At 40.2% G+C, this 22,045-nt stretch overlaps 2 protein-coding genes across 3 annotated transcripts; one reads left to right on the forward strand and one right to left on the reverse strand.

Annotated features, from left to right (window-relative positions):
* Nucleotides 1–331: 331 nt before the first annotated feature.
* Nucleotides 332–20,569, reverse strand: TRAPPC3L (trafficking protein particle complex subunit 3L). Its single transcript, XM_010309090.2, has 5 exons — nucleotides 20,178–20,569; nucleotides 17,337–17,434; nucleotides 14,879–14,978; nucleotides 2,267–2,452; nucleotides 332–1,240 (listed from the first exon to the last, which is right to left on the reverse strand). Exons 1-5 carry the CDS (start codon nucleotides 20,217–20,219, stop codon nucleotides 1,121–1,123), a joined length of 546 nt encoding a protein of 181 aa, XP_010307392.1. The 5' UTR covers nucleotides 20,220–20,569; the 3' UTR covers nucleotides 332–1,120.
* CALHM5 (calcium homeostasis modulator family member 5) lies at nucleotides 2,239–8,360 on the forward strand. 2 transcript variants are annotated; one of them, XR_012834516.1, is made up of 3 exons: nucleotides 2,239–3,746; nucleotides 6,617–7,608; nucleotides 7,971–8,360. XR_012834516.1 is itself a non-coding variant. In XM_010309089.2 (2 exons), exons 1-2 carry the CDS (start codon nucleotides 3,207–3,209, stop codon nucleotides 7,004–7,006), a joined length of 930 nt encoding a protein of 309 aa, XP_010307391.1. In that variant the 5' UTR covers nucleotides 2,239–3,206; the 3' UTR covers nucleotides 7,007–8,360. The 2 variants fall into 2 exon arrangements, 1 of the variants encoding a protein (XP_010307391.1); XM_010309089.2 differs by having other exon boundaries at nucleotides 6,617–8,360.
* Nucleotides 20,570–22,045: the final 1,476 nt, after the last annotated feature.

Below are 22,045 nucleotides of genomic sequence, written 5' to 3' on the forward strand. Positions count from 1 at the left end.
GGCTTCACTGGATTGAACTGAGGGTTTTTATTTCAGATTAAAAGGAGTGCTTTGGTGAGAAGAAGGTGAGCTGGCTTTGTGGGTAGAGTACTGCACTAGGATTTGAGACCTGGGATTTGGGATTTTGTCCCACTCTTACCCAGGTATCTTCTGTTATGCCGGACAACATTAAACCTTTCCTATAACTCAGGTCTCTGTGAGGCTGCTATTTCTGTACTTCTCAGTCATGTTGTGTAACAGAAGTCCACTGCCATGTGGAAGATGTTCAACGCCTGGTGATGAAGGTCAGGTAAGAAGAGACACAAGGACCAGCAAACCGGTTGTGTGGCAATCTCTGAATTTTTATTCAAGTTTCCTTAGGTGAAGTACAGATCCACAGTGACTACACATTAAATATGCCATGCTTTGTTCAGCGTGGTCATAAGATCAGTGCTCTTGAAGAGAAGACAGACATGAAAAGACCCATAGCTTGAAGCAACACAAGCATTGCTGGGGTCATCAGATGCAAGGGGCTGAACAGGCATGCCAGCAAAACTGCATTTGGGGCCTGAAAGAGCCGTAACAAACCTGCTCCTGCCATCAGTGAAGCTGCATCCCTCTTTAGTTTCAAAGGATGTCCAGTGTGCAAATTGTTACACACCAAACCCAGCAGCTGACAGCAAGATGCCGCATACAGCAGGCACAGCGAATGAATTCATTATTCCTAACCACCAACAGCCAGCGAAATAAAGCATCTCTTAGCAGCCATGCTTTCAAACATTACCAACAAACAAAATGGGAAAAGGTGGTCACGTTTAGCTGAAAACAGTTGGTGTCCAAATGAGTATTTTGCATCCAGCATGCACTAAATACTGAGATAAAACTTTCATTGAGCTCAAGAGCATGGTTATGTGAGAAGAAAGGGCAGGCTATTTTCATCTTTGATAGCAATATCTGCGTCATGACGATTAACATTGCTCTCCCCGTGCTCTGCCCCTCCTGTTTGCTGCTCAGCTCTCTTCACCTGTTAAATGTATGACTGGTGCAGCTGGCTGAGGGAAGCCATTTTCGCCCTGCATGTCTCCTTCAGAAACAAAAGGTGCAAAATATCCCTCAGCAATGGTTTCTCCCAGTATTTCTTTCATTTATTTCTTTTGTGCTTTCTGTCTTCAGCCTTCCTTAAAAACGTAATTCCTATTTCTGTCACAGCATCGCCCTTCAGCCTGTCCTGGAGGAAGGTAACTTCTGCTGCTAAGTGAACCTAGAAAGAATCAGGTCTGATCAGTGAAGCAAAGAAATGCCCAGTTTTTCCTCTTCCTCCAGTATAACGAGCTTTTTCTCTCTCTCTTACCACAAGGGGACCCCCTTTCTCAGGTTTCATAAGAAACAGATTGCTAGATTGTTTTAAAATATCTTTCCCAACTAAGTAAATGAAAAGGAAGTTTATATACACTGGAATTTATAGCATACATTACTGTTCATTCCAGTGCTTTGCTTTCTTCCAAGAACCTAAATTGTGTACTTCTGTGATCACAAAATTTCCTCGTCACATACTAGTGATATAATACTTTTGTTAATTAGTCTTATATCAGATACTATAATTCTGAGCCTGACGTGCATACATAATACTTGTACAGATTTTGTTTTCTTGAAATGCATGACAAATTAGATATTGACAGAAACATAAAGCAGCCCAAAAGTTTTCTTCCAGAAAACAGCACAGAGGCTCTACAACTCAGAGACTTTCAAATGATGCTCTTTGTGTATGGTTTTGTAAAGGTCTTAAATTTAAGAACAAAATTGCTATCCTATACACTTCTGATGCTTTGGGTTTAAATTATAATCATCCACACTTTGTTCTCCCTTTCAGCAGGCGCTGCGGTGACCTGAGAATATTATTTATCATCATGTATTTGGAAAGAATCAGGGATGGCTATTACTGGTTATACCTATGCAGGCAAACGAGATCGGCTGAAGGAGCAGCAGAGGAGTCCAGCGCGCCCGCCGGCTCTGCACGTTACGTGTTAGCTGGCTCCCCGGTCCCACCTGGCTTTTGCACCTGAGTCCGCCACGGAAGAGCCAGGGAGGGAGGTGAGCCAACCCCTGTGCTGCTCTGCCTCAGGATCCAGGATCAGTCTGGCCCTCTTTTATTGAGATACAGACATTTAATCTGAGAGAGAGATTAAACACTACTAAATTTCCTTCATTTATCTGAGCAAGTGGTTTTGCTTTCCTGTGCCTCTGCATATTGACAAAGAATGGAGAAAACAGACATGCACTTCCTTACCATTTCCAAGGCACCTCGAATCACCCCACAGAGGAGGTTACAGTAGCAAAGCGATGCTCGTTCTGCTGGCAGCTCCTCCACAAAGTCCACTAGTGGGTTTTTGTCCAGGATTAAGGAGAATTCATTTCCTGCGGCACTGCTGCAGCTCACACTAGGGGTGACCCCAAGGTACATCTTGAAAGCAACCTGCAAAAGGATGAAACTCTGCCGCGTCAAGTTGTTGTGTGCGAATCAGAGGGCAAACTTTAGGATGCAGCATCCTGCAGACAGCTTTACGCCAGGAAAATAGGGGGAAGGGTGAGACAGGCTGGAAAACAAATTAGATTTGTCTCTTTTGTGATCAGCTTGAGCCAGAGACGCAAATCTGGAGCAATGTGATACTCCAGGGAGGTACAGCAGAAAGCTGCTTATTCTGTCTTTGATGTTCCTGCATTTACAACCCCATACAAAGTGGTTTTACTGTTACCACTCGTCTGCTTTCAGTCATGTCACACTCCCTTGGGACCATTAGTGTTTGTATTAGTTCCTTCACTATGCTGCCGGCAACTTTGCTAATCACAACTCAGGAACTCCTGCAATTGGCGAGTGTGTGTTTTTACTCTGATCTCCATCTGCAGTCACAAAAACCCAGCAACCCACCAAGAATAAGACTGCCAGGACTGCAAACTTATTTGATTATACAGAGCATCGCTTGAATTCCTTCTGCTACCCATGAATGTTACTGTAAATGTGCAATATCTGCTCTGCTAGTGGAGGGGTGCCTTGTGAGCACGTTTCTCCGGACAGTGACATCACGGCGTTATCTAGACAGCGCTCACGCAGGCAGGCTAGCAGCAGGCTGTCCCTCCTCTGGAAAGCTCTCCCCTCCTACACCACTACAGACTGCTACGACTGAAGATAAAAGTATCTTGATTTTTTACCTCTGTAGTGAGTATCAAACATGGATGGTTTCCAAACAATCCTGAAATTCTTTATGAACCAGAAAACTGCTATAGGTTACAGTTTCATGGCACTGCTGACAATGGGAGGTGAACGTGTGTTTTCTCTTGTTGCTTTCAGATGCCCCTGCAGCAATGAAAACTTCAGGTATGGTTTGGTGTTTCTCTTCTCCCCAGCTTTTGTTTTGCTAGTTATTGGATATTTCTTGAACAGCAAGACCTGGAAACTCTTTACAGGCTGCTGGGTGAATCCCAGAAAAATATTCCCCAGAGGGAATATCTGCCATTTCTTTTACGTCTTTGGACAAATCACTTTAAATGCTCTGGTAGCCCCAGTGATGTGGCTTTCTGTGGCTTTGCTCAACGGGACTTTTTATGAATGTGCCATGAGTGGCTTGAAAAATCCTGCCTACTTACAGGCAGTTTGCCGCAACAAATCTGCAAAGTGCTTTGAAGAGCTACACAAGGTAGCCTGTGACAAAAGCTCCTTGCCCTTTTCGGAGAGTGACGAACTGAAACGAACTCTTCAAGCACAGTCCCAGGTAAGAAAAATAAATAAAGAGCATTATACAGTTTGCACGGCTGCTGTGATTTACCTGTGGCAAATGCTAAGATGATAAAACCACTGGTTTCACATAAAGTTTTGGCATGATGCTGCCTTATAAAATACAAACAAGCCATCTTTTAGTTCAGTTTGAGCTTCCTGGGGGGTCCCACTAATGGCAGGATCAATAAGACGGGATAACTTAAAGCTTTCTTCCTGGATGAAGATTGCTCTAAAGAGTAAAAAACTACCGGATTGTTTAGGATGCTGAATTAACAAGTGTCATCCCATTAAAGAGGTCTGTCTTACTAAAAAAATCCATATGACACTCTCCTAGTTTATACCATCATCATACTGTAATGAAATCTTAGGTCACTAACGGTAGAGAAATAGTGGAAAACAAGCTTTGTGACAGATTTGTGACTGCTTACATAATATGTTTCTGTTTGCGTTCCTCATGTTCATGATGTCAGATGAGAGCATGTTTTTGTCCTGCTTGGAAGGAAGAAACACTAAAATAAAACAAGCAGAACATGCAAAGCTGAGATTGTATTAGATTTTACAATATTTGTGTCATACAGTTCTGCTTACTGCCTTGTAACATAAATAAATTCAGAGACAAAAAATCAAAACAAAGGGGGGGGGGAGTTAAGAAAAAAAGGAAAGATGGAAAGATAACTGTCAGCAGGAAGGAGAAACGCTCTGTGGAGCCAGCAAGTTTTTGTCAGACAATTGTATCCATATGGAACCATTTCCGCCTCAAGAGCCGGGCTTACTTTCAAGTCCTCATGCAAATAGGAGTGGAATGCAGACAAATCCTGCACTACAGACAAAGCAATTTATTTGAGAATTTTAGAAGGAAATAACAAATAGTGCTTAAGACTCTAAGTTGTATGTATAGGGAATGGTGAAAGACCAGTGACTCAGCTTATAGCATGAGAATACAGGGGTTCATTCTCCAAGCTGCGAGAAAGTGAAAAGCTGCTAAAAAGAGCAGTTTCTCAAATACCCATAGAAATCATCAGTCAGTACAAAGTGACTAGAAAAATAAAAGAAAGTGAAGCTATTCTTCCATACCAGTCCCTACGAGTAATTGTTTGTCAAGCTTCTCTGTTTCGCTTATTTCCCCGAGGAAACTTGTTATATTCCCTCAGCTAAATATAGATTTTTATTGGCGGTGATTTTTTTACCATCAGTGCAAGAGTTCACATGAGAAAGGTCGCAGCTCTCCATATCATCATTGTTAAAGCATGGGAAATCAGCTCCAGTTCATATGGGTCTCTGAAACCTAGATTTGTTCCACACTGGAATTTGTGTTTCACTGTTTGAAAACAATTTTTTAATTTTTTTTTTTTTGCAAATGTTACACATTGCAGTAGAGTAGGTGGGTAAAACTGTTGGCTAGGCCAGTGGCACTGGGCCTGAAAAAATTGTATTCACACCTCTGCTCTCCTTAAAGCAGAACATCCCACGATAACAAATTTCAAGCACATTTTTCCACCCTCTGCCCTGGAAGCAGCTCTTTCCTTTAATATGTTCCTAACAGAATTTTGTCAAACTCTGACGTTGCTACAAAAAAAAGTTGAATGATGCTGGAAAAGCATATTTCAGCAAAAACAAAGTTCTCTGAAAATACAGCAACTATTTCTAATCAGTGTGTAGATGAATTGGGCTCTATTCCAGTGCCAACACCGACCTGCCAATGCACACGCCATTTCTCCTTTCTCATGCCCTCTCCTCCCAGCATTCTTGCAGGATTGGGCAAGAAGATAATTTTAAACCAGTTTTGGCATAAAAATGATTTTCCACTACAAAGGGCTGATTCATCAAAGTCAAAAACAGTTCACAAGAATAGCTTAGATTTCAGTGAACCACCTGGTACAACAATTTGGGAGAAGCTTTTTAAATTTAAGACTACCTTTTATATTCTTGTTAGCTAATTAATGCTATGACAATTCTAGTTGTTTGTTTTTTTTAAAATTGAAGTCTGAAAAAATGACATCTAAAAATGGTCACAGTTTAAAAGGTTGATCTAGGACAACAGTTACTTACTCTTTTTGCTTTTGCAGTTTGTCACAATTCAGAATTCTGTCTTAATCCTAATTTTTGCTGGGTAATTTTATTTAATGCTTTCAGGAGATGGACAACCATTTACTATCTAGTGATTGCGATATTTTATTCTCCCTGTACACTTTTCCCTTTGCGTGACAGAATTCAGTGAGCAATTCTAATACACTACGTGCCAGATAGTTACAGTTTTGCAATAAACGCTCATCAATATCCTCTCTAAATTACCCAGACACTACTCCTGCTCTCAGGTCTGCTCGGTTTTCTGTATAGCACTATTCAGCCATGACATGATTTGATTGATCATTTAGACCTCTCTTAGATTTTTCTTCATACGTGGTCTTGTAGTTGAGTCTGATTCGAGATCGTCTGTCCCTGCACCTGAATTGCGGTTGTGCCGGACATGTCTCTTCAGCTGTTGTTACCCCAGTTCCTTTTGTTATAAAACAGAAGGGGGAGGCAGCCAGACTCTAGTACAAGACAACTTTTCTTGAGGATTTTACCTTCCACTGTAAAAATCAACCAACTTTTGCATTCCTGAGAAAGAGACATCAAAATGAGCACTACTGAGAAGCCTCAGTCCTGAGGTCTTCTGCTTCCCCTTGGTCCCCGTATGGACGCCCCATTAACACTAATGCCAGGCACTGAATGCAAACTGGGATGAGACGCCCGCAGTAGGGTCCCAAGAGGAGTGGCAGGCCCTCTGTACAAACAGTGGTTGCTCTGTCGGACGCTCTTGATTTAAGTAGCATTTTCACTTGGCCCTTCCTAACCTGAAACTAATTTCTTTTGTTTTCCCAGATTTTAGGCTGGTGCGTGATAGTTACCACGGCTCTTCTCTCCCTGCTAACCACTTGCTGTGCCAGCTGCCAGTCAAAAGTCAGCCACCTTCAGCTGATGTTCTGGAGGGTGTACACGGAGAAGGAGAAGGAGCAACTGGAGCAGATTTTCCAGCTGTACGCCAGCAAGCTGAGCGAGCGAAATCTGAAGTGTTTTTTTGAGAACAAGGAACCAGAAGCAATTCCCCTGCCAGCTTTTCAGGCATGGGAAGATGCTTCCCAGCTCTACTCTTTCAGCAGTAGCAAACAGCATTATAGCACAATTCACAAACTAGTTGAAGAAGGCCAGAAAGAAATCAGTGAGGAAAGAGAGACAATGCTGGACTTTGTAGACAGAAGGGAAATACCCTAGATCAAATATATTTTCAGCTTTTTTATATCTTGCTAATATAGCATACTTCTAGCTGGTTCCATCTCTATATTTTTTTCACAATGGCCTCTTTCTTCTTCATGTTCCCTCCTAGTTACAAATTTGCTCCAGAAGGATGGAATGAAATTATTTTCCTAAGTCAGTGAAAAGCCTGCAGTCCTCCATGGCACTTGAGGGTTCATGCTCGCTGGCTCTGGATCAAGAGCTGACAGCAAAAAGTGATGAATAAAACCCTCTACAAGAGGGTTTTAACAATATCTTATATAAAAGGCACTACAGTATGATCATCCTATGTATATCAAGAGACGATCATAAAGTAACACCATCTAAAAGATGGGAATATAATAACAGAAGATGTGTGTGGCTTTCTGACAGCCCACAGAAAGGAAAGGTTTTGCTTCCAGCTCATTTCCAGGCCGTTTGCAGGTACAGCATTGTTGTGAGGCACCAGTGGTCACTCAAGGCATCTCAGTGTCTTTGGACTCCTGTTGCACCTAGAATGCCACAGGTGGTCACAGTGATCAGCCCTGGTCTTCTAGTCCCTGAGATATCTGCCTGGGACATGGGGCACAGTGAGGTGCCAGGTAATTTTTCACACAAATCTTTCAGCCAAAGTGTAGGGTACCAAGAACTTGAAATTACCAAATGGTTCAGCAGTTTTGTGTTTTTGTTAAAAAATAGCATGCTATTTTGAAACATAATATGTTGTTAGTGCTTTGTTACAATAATGAAATGCATCACTGATATTTAGTATTATCTTCTCCCACTGAGAATTTCCCTTTGTATGGGTATAAAGCTCCCGTTTTAAGTGCGTTCTGGGCACTGGGTGAAGCCTGTAGAGCTGTGTAATATTGTTTGTACTCGGCCTGCAGCCAGTGTATGACAGAGGGCCTGGAAGGAAATTCCACATTTTAAGACAAGGAATTCATTTTTCTGAATATCTTAGGAAACAGTGTCTGGAGCAAGAGGAACCAGCAGGCAACACAGGTGAGGCAACTGCACAATCAGTGCTTCTGACAAATGCGTTTCACCCCAGAGCCCTATGCTTTACCTCACCCACTTGGAATTCAGCACGTGGCTCTTACACAGGGTGTCCAGAGCCTTTGCAAACACTGTACAAAAGGAGAACAAAGTTTCTGCCAAGTTTCTTTTCCTGGGGTGACTGGGCAGGCTTTTTGCAGCATTTTACTGCCAGTCTCCCTGAGTCTGCAAAGCGTCATATTTTTGCTCTGCTTGAATCAGGCTCTTATCAACAAAACAGGGTGCTCTGCCCAGCTGTTCTCATACTGCATTTCTTCAGCAGAAAAAAACACCTATCTGCATTTACTCTTTTTTTTTTAAATAAAATCCAAGAGCTAATCCCACTGCTTAGAATTTTCTGTGTGTTTTTGAAGAACTTGTGGTCTTTAAGCAAATGTTTTAAAACTTTTATCCTAGCTGACCCACTTTGCAGCAGATTTAGGACACATTATATGCCTAAATGTACCTGCTGCAGCTGAAAGCACAGAGGCAACGCTGCCAAAATGAAAGTCCTAACAGCAGGCATGTCTGACACCATGCCTGGTGCATATGCATTTTTCTCCCCGGGCTTCTCTCCTGGTATAGCCACTATCTAATTTCAGGGTCCATGTCCCTTCCCATTTGTCTGCTTTTCTCTTTCTTTATGAGAGATGCCCCAACATCTACTGCCCAGCCCCATCTCACCCCCTCCCTACATGCAAGGGGAGAGGAGACATCAGCTAACAGGATGTCCCCACTGCCTGGGCCAAACTTCCCAAAAACAGCTTTCCATCTCCTTCCTCACTGGTATCACAGAACACCAAAGCAAGTAGGGATGCAAAGGGGAGGGCACTAAGTAGGGTAAAGAGCTAAACAAGGAATATGGGAAACAAGTGGGTTGATGTAAGGATGAGGTCTTGACTGTGATGTAAGAGCTGGGACACAGAGGCAAAAGCATAGTTGGTAGAGGGAAGGGTGGGAGGGATCCTGCTTTGGGCTTTTGGTACCCTTTTTTCCTCAAGAGAAAGCTCAAAGCTTTGCACCCGAGTAGCCAGGACCATCTGAAAGAGGAATGCATCCCAGCCTGGCCTTCTCCTTTATTGTGGAGGGGCAAAACCAAGGTGGATTCTCCTCTCCTTACCCTACGTTGTGTTCACAGGTAACTCATGTCGAGAGTGTCTCCACCTCCAAGAGCAGGTGCTGAACATGTAAGCCTGGTTGGAGCCTGAGTCTCTCACTGACCCTCGCTCCCAGGGCTGTGTTACTCTAATGGTGCTGTCTTACCAAAATGCCTGCGATTGAATGCAATTGCCATGTGGATGCTGGAATAGTTCTATAAAAATAGACAAAAATAAAACCCAGCTTGACCCTCTGTTTTTAACTGGAATCTGGTTTTGGCCAGTTTAACAAGCAGCTATCATAAAAACTGTTTTGTATCAATGTTGTCCCTGAATTAAAGTTCAGCAGCTGCCATGGCAGCTCAGAAAGAGGCAAAGACTATTGTCTACACTATCCAAAACAAACTGGAAAAAAAACCCCAAACAGCAGAATCAACATTTTCTCTTGGAAAATTTAGATTTTTGCGTTAACTCTGATGTCCAACAAAGTATGAGTGCACAAATAAACAGGAAACTTCTGCCCAATTCTCTGTGCTTTGTTGCTCAGTTTATTATTTCTTCTCCTCTTAAGAACTCAATTTTCTCATTTAAATTCTCTTAACTCTTATTCCACTACACGTCTGCTACTCTGTCAAACTTCAAGTCTTTGTTACAAAAACTAATTAACTGTGCTAGGCCCTCATATGCTTTCAATTTAGTTTCCGCTGTACTTTGCATTACGGTATGATGAATCTGTCCAAATTCTATTGTTAAAATTTCCTGTGTAAAAGAGAACTTGCATGGAAACTATGCAAAACCAGTAGCTGGTTTGCAATGGAGCACCAAATTAAGGCAAAATTGCAAAGCTATAAAGTGAAAATTGTAAAAAAGTCTCAGCAGAAAAAAATAAGTAGCTAGATAAGTAATTCAGTGAATAGATATGAACATATTTTAAAAAAACAGGCTATGACTGGACAGAAATTCCTTTAAAACTACCATACACAACTTCTCAGAGGGTAAAATAAAGGTCTTTTCAATCTTTCTTTGTGACTCCAAAAGACAGGGAAGTAGTATGAATGAGCAGGTTTGAAAGTTGGATCCATAAATCTGTCTCATTTCTATCAATATGAAATGGAAGAAAAAAGAATATCTATTTAGACATGTACATAGGCTCACCATCAATATGACACCCATATAAAGCAAAATCTTTTCTTTTGAAAATGTTACTTATAATTCAATGGGATTATATATTGGTTAATGTCAAACAAGAAATCTGTGCAGTCAAAATTAAAAATGAACCACTGCCGTTTTTCAACGTCTCAACCAGCAACCCACCTCTCTCAAGCAACAACAATAAAATTCATTAACATTTTGCTGGTGCTCAAATACAGTCTAGAATTACTGAAATATTTAGGAGGCCATTATCTTATCAGTCCCTTTGTATACTACTGGGGACTTTTCACTACAAAACATTGTATGCATAAGTAATGTTGCAAAGGAAGTGATAGTACAGACTTAAAAAAATTGAAACCATAATTTCAGATGACATAATAACAAGATTAATGAAGGACCAGATTTAATCTGCTTAGAAGGGGAAAGGCAGCCAAAATAACATTTTTGCTAGCATAGTCTTCATTCTTAGTACTTTTCCACAGTCAGTGTTTGGGAAGAGCAAGATGCTTTAAAGGTCTTGCCATCTGTTACTGATTCCATGCACTCACAAACTTTACTCTTTACAGCGCAGCATTTCATTTTTCATTTTACTGTCTACCACTTAGCACAGCAACCTGCTGTATTCATTTCCTTCTCACTGCTGAGATCTGAAAAACAACATTTACCACCTTCCGAAATTCTGCCAGCTTCTGTCAGACTTTCAGACTGGCCATATATCAATATATAGGCACCTTGTGTGGAAGGAGCTGCCATGGGAAGAGACATCACATTTCTTGTCCTACAGCTCTGGGCTTGGGGGTGACGTGGTTGGGCTTCTCTACAAGCAGCTGCAGAGACGTACGTTTGCTGCATTCCCAGGGTACTGAGCTTCTACAATAAAGCCCATGTCTCCAGCCACTGCTTTCCAGCAAGGGATACATCCTCAGGCACAGCACTGTACGAAGACAGCTATGGAGCCTGTGAGCCAGCAGTAGCTCACTGAGGACCAGAGGGTATGGCCCAGCCGCTCCCACCTGCAGCACACAGACGCCTCCTGGGGCATGGTGACATTGTGCTATAGAAGGTAACATCGTTCTAGGATTAGATCTAAAACCAGAAGCTCTTTATTTTTTGCATCTCTTTTGATCAGCTCAATGATGTCAGGGTCTTGTGAAGAGGAATTTTGTAGGATTATAGAGCAAAATTATCACCCTCATTTCAAAAATAATCCTCAGTTATATTCAGTTGCAAATTCTGAATCCAGTCTTGGACATTACTTCTTCAACTGAGCTTTGTTCTTAATACTGACCTCAACTGGTTTCCATTTTCTTATCCCAATTTGCCAGTGAGCAGAAAGCCTACTTTTACATGACCTATTTTATCTTTTTTTTATTCAATCCTGACTGTAAGCATGCAAAGTCACAGCACCAACATGAGAAGTCAGTGAGCAACATGGGAACTCAGTGTAGAAGAACTCACTTTGGCTCATCATAACTTGGCCCTTCTCCAGTCCAGTATAAACTAGCAGTAAATCTCAGGCTTTGCAGTCTGAACCAGTGGTGGAAGTTTTAAGCCCTCAGTCACTGCCTTAGGGGCACCTTTCCTCCGGTATTTATTTCTTAATATGGCAAGCTGGCTTTGTACTCCTCATTTTATGTTTTTTCCTTCACTTCATCTCTTTCCATTTCCGTGGGGAACACCCACAGCCTGATCTTGTAGACTTCTCCTCTGCTTTCCAAAGGACTGCAGGTAACAGCTATGTTTACCTGAACTGCTTAACTGCCTTAATTACTTTAACTTTTAACTGGTTTTACTCTACACAGTCATCCTGAAACAGATTTCTACCTCAGAAGAGTTAGTGCAGTTAAGTATTTAAGCACTTTCTCTTGGCTGAGAACACTTCTGCTGAAGATTTAGAGATCATGTAAACAGCTGTGTAATTCTGAACCAACAACTTTAACAGCGTATTTGCAGTTACTTGCTGGGTCATTTTACATATGTTTTGTTGGTATGTGCCTCAGACAAATGTGCTTGAGGACTATTTTAAAATGTTTCGCCAAGGAAATCTGAAAAATGCTTTCCATATCCCATTTTGCCTCAGAAAGGTTATACTCCTACTACACAACTCCTCTTTTAGTTTGCTAAAAATAGTCTTTTCAAGAGACTGTGTGCTTTAAAGTTGGTTCCAATCTTTGCAAGTAATTTTATTTCTCTCAGTAAGTCTCTTTTGAAGTATGACCTGCAGAGAAATAATGTCTTTTTCCTTACTTTGATGGTTAATTTCTCACTCTATTTTGTTGTTGAATCCCCTATACTTAAGAATGATGGTTCAACTGTATTAAAGCATTTGGAAATAAGAGAATCATTAGGAACAAGACCCAGAAAACCAGGTATCTATCTGGCATATACATGAAAATTCAGAGAAAATTAAGTACAAATACCATCTGAAGAAGAACATAAAAATGAACAAAAATGTGATTTTGCAGCCTGGTATCATTCTTTTAATGAGACAGTGTATTGTAATACAGTGATTGAAATGCTGCTTGTCTCAGGGTTTTCATTCAGCTGTCCTCACTATCTCCAATGGATCCTCTACCCTGGCTCAGCTCCTCCAAAGGAGCAGCTTTATTATACATCATCGTGATTTGACACTTCAAAATATGCTTTACTTTGGGAAGAAATTTAGTTTCCATTTCTTTATGAGCTAATGGGATCTGGCTGGCTTTTAGTAATGTCACCCGCTCCTGCTTTAAACTTTGGCAGATCACGGCGGGGGGGGGGGGGGGGGTGTTGTGCACATGTGCACTATATAGCCCTGCCCGCAACAGCAAATGCAAAGAGGTCCTTTCTCTATTTCTGCAACTGCCATCAGTTCCTCTATGACAAGCATTTTGGAATGATAACATAACTTCTGTCCCTCCATTTCAGTCAGATCTAACATAGGTATTTCTGATATGGTTAATGTGAGCACGTTCACACATCACCTGATGACATCCACGTACACTTTGAACTAAGATACTCCTGTATAACCAGTGTATACTGGTGCCTTAGCTAACTGGACAGAAAGCCTCCCGTTTCCCAGTTCTGCAGTCACTGGTTAAACGTAATGCTCACATTTAGCTGATGCTGCTGGTAATTCTGAAGCAATCAAAAAGTATGCCAGGCATATTTTTGTCTCCTAAAATGAGCCAATGGAAATGAATCTCAGTTCAATTAACTGATGCTCTCTTAAGACAAAAGACTACCCAGCAAGCAGTTCTTTGTTATGAAGTGTGGTTAATTTTTGACATGGGAAAGGCCAGGCATATCTTCACTGGCAACACTTCATAGCTGAAAATCATAAAGGATAAAAGGGATCATTCACCATGACCTGAACAGGTAGTAGTCTGAGCTAACTCAGTGTCTATGAACTACCACCTCTTTTGAAGTGACTCAGCAGTCTAAAGCAGCTGGATGTCCTATGGATTTTTCTTTGGGCTTCCCCAGGAGATCTGATTTGCCCATGGGGACAAAGATACCTCTTTAGGAACCCGTGTATTGCCACTAAATTTCTTTCTAGATCTTTATGGTCTGACAGAAGTGTGAAAGACTACTCAATAAAAGGGAAATTTCCATCAAAGAAAGTGAAAGTACCCACTCTGATTTTATCTTTTTTATTTTATTATTAGATTTGTGGGTAGTGAGGAAAATGTTTCTTTTACTTTCTTACAGTTCTTTTCTGCTACCATTGTGTCTTCCTTTTGCAGAAAATCCTGCAGCTTATTCCTAATATTACCATTTTAAGATTAAAAGACATCTAAGATCATTATGGAGATGCTGAGGAGATTCAGATGGCAGGAGTAAGAATATCAAAGTTTAAGATCTGTGTGAGATGGTTAAGGCTTATGCTCCTAGAAAAAGAAAAAAGTGAGGGAATATATAATTTGAAGTTCATTAAAACTAGATCATTTTTTGTTGTTCACTGCATTCTGTGGCAAGAGTAGAAGAAATCAGCTTAAGCTGCAGCAAACAAAAAGAAACTTTTAAATTCTTCTAATGTCAAAATGCCTCATAGGCTACTAGGAATAGAAAGATTTTTATTTCAGCTCAGCAACTCATTTTAAGGTCAGTTTAGGTCAGGGGTTGGCAGCCTCTCACAGGTGCTATCCCATTCTGTCTCATCCATTCTGTTCTCTGTCCTCAACTCACACATAAAACAAATACCCATGTGAACCAGTTCTGTGGTTCTGATGACCCTTTGTGGTAAACTTACCACTGTGGGTTTATCGAGACCATCCGCAAAATTCTTCTCTCACTACACATCACATTTTTTTGTTTTCTGTTGAATGTTGGGTTTTTCCCACCCTGATGTAACACTATACTACAGAGGTAGAAACTGATGTCTCCTCTCAAGGCCAACCTTTGTGAGCAAGTAATTGATATGAAATTGTAGATAAGGAAAAGGCTGTATTTCACCCAATGGAAGCATGGGTGTGATTGTGGAGATGTGTGGGTTTTGAGAAGACAATCATGATATAGCAGAAAATGTAGGTAGCTGATACAGGAGGAGGGAAAAGCCAAGACCATTGAAGCAGATGAAGCTCTAGAAAATGTAAATCTTGTTTACCTGTGCAATCATGTCTGCGGTTTCAGAATAACTGCGGCACTTTTTCACAGCTGAACGAGCTAAAAAATCATCAATCAGCCTTACACCAATGCCATATCCCCTAAGAAGAAAACAAAGAAAGTTACCATTCAAAATGGGGAACTTCTTTCCACCTACCATCTCCCTAATCTGCCTCTTGCGCTTTCTCACCAAAACAGCTGCATGTTCCTAAATCCATGGCTTTGAGGACGACAGATTTTGCTGGTCTAGATTCTTCTTTCTATCACATTTTGCAGCACAGTGGGATTGCTGTTCATATAGTCATTTAAGGAATAGTCCTTTAAGCACGACGCTCTTGGCAAGGATGATATGACTGTTGTTTATATACACATTGCCTACACATACATTTATATTTACATATATGAATAAATATTAATTTTAGATAAATGAGTATAATCTATTAAATAATATACAAATAATACACCTGATTAATACTGCTTTGTCCCTAAAAAAATGACAGGATAACATAGCACAGGATTTTCTCCATTCCTCTATGATCCCCAGAGTTCATCTCACAGCCTCTCTGTCAAGGAGAGCAAAGCAATGGTCCCTTCAGGTCACAGCATTCACCTCCGGGCTGGTACAGAGTTCAGCAAATCCTGGGCACCCTCATTGCACTGTTCAGGTGCCAGGAAAACTCAAACGAAATGAACTCACACCTGATCTCTTTCACTTTATCCTCTTATCTCTTCACCTCATTTTTCGCTCTTCCTCCACAATTCCTTCTTTGTCCTTTTTTCTAATATGTTCTCTCCCTTCATCTACTAGTTGCAGAAAGAATCCAAAAGTTGCTAGTTAATACATAGTTTTGGTACAGCACCACCTTAATTTTGTATTTAAAACATTACAATTTCAGAGAAATGAAATAAAAAAGGATGGAAGTTAATGGAATTTTTTATACAACAAATATTCATTCCTAGCTCTCACACATTAGCAAAGGTCAGTAACTACATAGTGTGCAAAACAGCTATGCCTCCAAGTATTTTTTGAAAAAGGGAAAGAGGTTGACACAAATGTTATGCAAGAATGTGAACTCAACTCAGAAATGTTCTTAGGGATTTTTTCCTTTCCATTTATGTGGATGTTGGCAGTCTCTGCCTGTTTGTCAGAGGCCCTACACCCTCAGTGAGGCAGCCTGAACTCGATGGAGTTCCTTACTGATTTTGTACTGCGTCTTTGATAAGAACCCAAAAAGTGATCAGATGTCTAATGTGATGACAAGACCAAAAAGCAGTTTTGGCAGTGTGAAGTTTAAAATTGCAGCATGTCATGCATCAGAAAACTATGGAATATTTATTTATTGCCCAAGTATCAATATCAATAATGTTAGTAAATATGTCATCAGCAGTTAGCAAGGTATGTATTGGTGATATACAAGACTACTTAGATCCTTTTCGACTTTTATGCCTTGGATTTGCAAAGTCAAATGAATAATAAATTAACAAGCAGCTATTTGGCAACTGTACAGTGAAAAACACCCTTCTCACTACAGATTATATATGTACATATATATATATATATAGAGAGAGAGAGATACCTAAGAATACCGTCCCCAACTGTCACAGGTCTGCTAATCTATAAGGTTTCTTCCTGAAGTGAAGCTGTTTTCGTCTCTTCACAGAAGTAAAGATGCTCATGTTGCTTTAATGAAATCTGTCATTATTTTATCAAGTCTTTATCAGGACAAAACCAAAACTATTTTATAGAAACAGCTATAATAGTAAAAACACGAGGAGCAAAATATGTCTTCACATCGTCCAAAACAATCCTTGAAAAATTTCTACCATAGCATCATAAAGAAGCCTGTGTATTTTTGAAGTGTATGATTTTTATCAGAGCTGACTGAGAGATAAATATAAAGTAAGTATCTGAGGGATACAGTCCCTTCTTAGCTTATGAATAAATTATTTTTCTTTTCTCAAATCAATGTGTTTTTTTTACTCAATTCCATAGCTAGCTATCGGACTATAGCTTGTTTGCAAACTTTCAGATTAATAGTAAAGTGGTCAGGTATTCTGTCCACTGTGATTGTTGTAAATCCATTTTGCATGTCCCTTTTGCCTGAAAACACAAGCCTTACTCTTCTGCCAAAGATCTTTGTATTTAACCAGCTCAAAAGTTGTTTCTTGCTGATTTTCTGTGCTATTGTTTTTACTGTGATGGTGCCTAGGAATCTCAGTCAGGATGACAGGATCCTATAAACGTAGGATCTTCATTTTCCAAAGCGGTTATCCATGTAAAAATGAGTTCCTCACTGACCATTTGTGCTATCATGCTCATTGCGGCATGGTCTTTTAAAGGCGAGAGGCCGGTCTGCCCCTAGATTGAGTGTGGGAACTCGTAAGATAACAGCTGAAGGTAACATATAGATGAACAAATAACAGTATCAATGAAGTTGAACATTTAGAACAGTACTTACATTCTATCTAAACAGGTGTTGACATCTTCATCTTTTTCATAGTCCTTGCACAGCTGGGCTACCAAAGCCCCATACGTGAGTACAAAAAGTTCTCTGCTCTGCCAGAAAAGGTGGAAAGTGAAAATGAAGCAAACTAGAATAAAATTTTTCCACTGAACTGCTACTGTATTAAAAGCAAGCAAAAATAACATTTACATTAATAAAGAAACTTTTGTTCATGGGCATGTAATCGCTGAAATCCACTATTCAAGTGTGACAGAAACTGAACTGATCATCACTTGAGTCTCTGTACAGGGATTTTGCTTGTCAGAAATACCATTTCTTGGGATATAGCTACTTTCATCAGGTGCATTCTTGCATCGTCTAACTGCACATATGTATGCTGGATTGATAAATGCTCTCAAATGCCATCCAGGATTAATGATAAGCATCTAGTTGCAGGAAGAATAATAAAGGCAATGAGCTGTCAGTCCTTTTACAATAGAACAATAGTATATCCACTGATATTCCAGTTCCTTCACAAAGCTGTGCACCAATCTGGAGGAAGTTTTCTTCCCACCCTGCCCTGCCAGATCACCGCCACGACACTGCAGAATTGAGTGTATTTAGCAGGAGTAGCAGCTGGCCCTTAGGCGAGAGACTGGGTTGACTCTCACTAAACTTCTTGGACAGGAATTAAAGGAAGTGCTACAGGCCTGCGACACGTAGAGGTGCTTTTCATTTATAGCCTATGGAAAAATTAATAGTGAATACCAGTGAAAACAATAGAACAAATCACACAAGGAAAGGAAGAACAGCTTGGTGGAAAGACCTCTTCCTGCTCCCTTTGCATTAAAAGCTTGGAGTTTAATCAGTGTTCCCACTTTACCAAGTCACTGTTCAAAGTCTTTAGTATGGAACCATTTCCTAAACTCGCCTTGGTGATAATTCCTGTTTACAATAATATTGCATACCTTGCCAAATTCTCGCTAACAAGTTTTTAATGGAGTAAATGGATGTCATACAGGTTCTGTATTATTCTAGTCTCAGCAAAAAGTCTGTGTTGTAATAAGACAAATACCTTAGACAAACTTCAGCATACTCTGTCAACATAATTGTATTTATCAGCCACTCTTGCAACGTGTTGGAGTATGTTTTGTCCATAAACTTTTGTATATTAACTTTAATTATATTATATACTTCTATTTCTTTTTTCAGTGGAGACCTTTGTCCCCTTTTCAGAAATTGACACAACATTCTCCTAAAGCCTTCTGGAACTTCTCCACTGCCCCAACTCCTATCAAAAATCACCATTCACCATCCAGAGAGCCCAAAGGCTCTACGTTCCTGAAGAAACATTTGTGTGGAATTGAACCATCCAAGCACAGAACAGAGATCTCCTCTCTGCGTTTCATTTAATGACTATCTAACCACAGAGGCACATAAACTTACCTGGCATTTCTATCTTTGACCACAAGCCTCTCTAAGCACTTAGACCTCTGCTTCTGAACAGATCCCAGTCTCAGCAACTTTGTGCCAATCTTTCCTAAGCCTGTTCAGAATCTCAGCACTAGGGATAAAGTAAAACCATGCAGTTACGTGCCCAGTGAGCGAGACAGTCACTTTGTTCTTGTTATCACTCTTCTACAGTTGTCTATGTTCTCTTATCCTTACTAGCAACTTCCTCTTTCTTCAGTTTGTTACATATATGTATACATAGATACATGTGTCATAATTATACTTTTAGACGCAAACTTATTCTCTTCAAAGCACAATACTATTACTGGGTTTTTTTTAAATCACTGTGGCCTTATTTCTGCATGATGGCACTTTTGTTTTTTTGGACTTGTGGTAAAATATTCCTAAACAGTTAGAAATTTTTAACCACAGATAGAGATTCTGAGGAAACTTGCGATCTGAATTTTTTGTATTTAGACACACCACTGCCAGAGAACAAGAAGGATAATAACTCGTATCTTTAATGGCACAAAATACTCCTTTTTGTGACCATGCAGTTTAATAAGGCCTCTTGGGAAAATCTTGCATGTGGTATATTTAAAACAACTGCTGGAGCTTTAGGAGAATATTAACATGATGTGCAGAAAAAGAAGGAAGTTTTGGTCTATATAACTTCTACTTGATAGAATTCTGTGCTATGTGATCAATGGTCAAAGCCAACATTCAAAGACAATGGTTACAGTTTTACCATTGTTTCCCAAAGAATCAGATTTTGGCCTTAGAGTCAGCTGTTGAGATCCTGTGATGCTGCACTCCCTTGGCATAGAAACATCACAACATTAGGAGGATGAAGAAGGACCTCTGCTCGTGCAACATCACCCCCAAAAGGAGATGTGGTCTGCCATGTAGGAGGCACACAGTGGGTACCAGGTATGCTGCGGTCCCAGATGAACCATCTCTTCCTGTAACTGTTCATGGGGTAGAGAGGTGGCCGGCACAGTTTCTTTTCTCCAAAACAAGAACAGAGTTTTGGCCTCAAGAATTCATGTTGAGGGCAGGACTGTCTGAAAATAATTTCATATCATAGTCAAGGTAGCTGGAGAGACATCAAGGCTCCTAGAGCAAATCTCAGTATTACTGCTCAAAAAGACTCTAAGAAGTCGTATGAGCAGGCTTTTTTATGTCACTGCTAAATAGCTGGAAGCTTGTTGGCAGCTCACAAGGGGGTCCCACTGTAGCCATAAATACTGCCAGCACCTCTGCTCTCATACTGGCAGCATCATCCCCGCCCTTTCAGTACTTTCAGGCTATTTGCAAATATGATTCTATAAAACACACCAGTATAATAATAGCTTATTCTCACTCCATGCACAGTTTTAATGACACCTTACAAAAATGTCTTACTATTTTGTGGTTCTCCTGCTTTTTTCCTGGTGGCCGAGACATATTGCTTGTGTAACATCAGACGAACTTGATTGTCAGTTTATGTCTTTTCTTCTTCAGGCAGCATAGGTTTTTCTCAATCGCTGTATTTCCTCTTTCCCTTCTCTAAAGTTTTCTCCTTTCTGCTCTTCTGCCTTTTGCATGAGATGTGTTTGCTGCACTCTGTAATGCTGGTGATGCTCCTCCTATTCTCTACGTGTACCGAGCCCTTTGGGAGGAACTTGATGGGCAACAGATATGCCCCTGTGCACAATATAAATAACAGCTCCATCCATAAGAATGATTTGTAATCAGATACGCAGCAGCCATGGGAAGTCAAAGCGGGCACCCCCAAGAGATTCACAAGTCTTACATTTTTAGGGACAGTAAATTCATTCTGTTGTTTGTGTGAGGTTTTGGTGTTTGGAGAGTTAACAAAAGCTCCATCTCTCAATAAAAACACAATTGCAAGATATTGCTGCACAAGGTAGTTAAAAATTGATCATTTTCAACTTAAAAGGAGCTATGGTCTGACTGCTTTAGTCTGGTGAGTTACTGTCTGCCTAGGCAGGAGCAGTTCAGGTTACAAGGCACTACTACCACTGTGTTTCTACAAAGCTGGCAGGATAGATCTAGAGCACTCAACTCCCAGAGGAATAAACTGTGTATTAAATTTCAATTAATTAATAGATTTGGTGCTAGAGTACAATTCCAGGTATTTACTACCCCAGATACACAGAAAGCAGCAGATGTGATTCACTGGGGATAAGAAGGATTAATTTACTTTAAAAAATAGTAGTTAAAAGTTATGACACAATTCAACAACAAAAAATAGCACAGATAAAAGGATTTTCAGCTTTTTTTGTGGAAAAAATAGTCATCCTAACAGCTTTCATTTTATACAGAATGAACCGGTGTTGACAACTTTATGATATAAGCCTCTTCCATTTTTTTTCTAGGCACTTTTCTGGACCTGTAAAATCCAACTCCATTTTACAAGGGAAACTATTGTAGGTACTTCCCATATCTAAATTTAAATAAATTATAAAAGCCAGGCATTACAATTCTCTAGATAGTTACCCGCATTTCTAAATTGAGTCTGAGATGTGTTTGTTTCTCAGATTGTCTCCAACTAGCGACAAGCACCAAATACATCTCTCATTGCAAGAGACATCCCATATTCCATAAGAAAGTGTACTGCATTGTGTTTTAAAAAAACAGCTCTAAAAGATCATCACTTGCATAATTTAAATGCAGTGAAACCATCACAAAGCACTTAAGGCTACCCATAAATGAGTACCATTTTATTTATCCAGTTCTGAATATAAGGATGAATTACTTCAGCCTGCATTAGTAATACCTCAATCATGAAGGAACACTGTGCACCAGACAATGCAATGCATGGTAAGAACACATCAGCATTGTTTGGAAAATAGATACATGCACACATGTATACATGTAAATTCACACCTATAATATGATGTAATAGGTAAACTGTACTATGTTTTGAAAGGTTTCCACAATTGAGAAAATGAAGTTGAAACGGTGTGTCCAAATAAACTGAGGATTCAGATGGCTCCAGTGAGGGAAAGAAGTCACTGGTGGACTGCATCCACATCTTCAGGAACAGAACAAAATCGCCTTCTTAATTTTAACTGTCGTCTGACTTGCAGCCCTGTGAAAAGAGTAGAGGTTGGCACATATCTGGCACCTGTTTTAAACCTTACAAAGACTGCTCAGAAATAATACAAGGCAATTTGAGTAGTGAGGAAGTTAGCATCACAGTGCACCTCCCTTTCTTTCATGTTTGTTAGTAGAGGATTTTAGCCTTCAGCCCCAAGAAGGCTGGT

Source organism: Balearica regulorum, chromosome 3 (assembly GCF_011004875.1).
Source record: "Balearica regulorum gibbericeps isolate bBalReg1 chromosome 3, bBalReg1.pri, whole genome shotgun sequence".
In the NCBI taxonomy this organism is placed as follows: Eukaryota; Metazoa; Chordata; class Aves; order Gruiformes; family Gruidae; genus Balearica; species Balearica regulorum.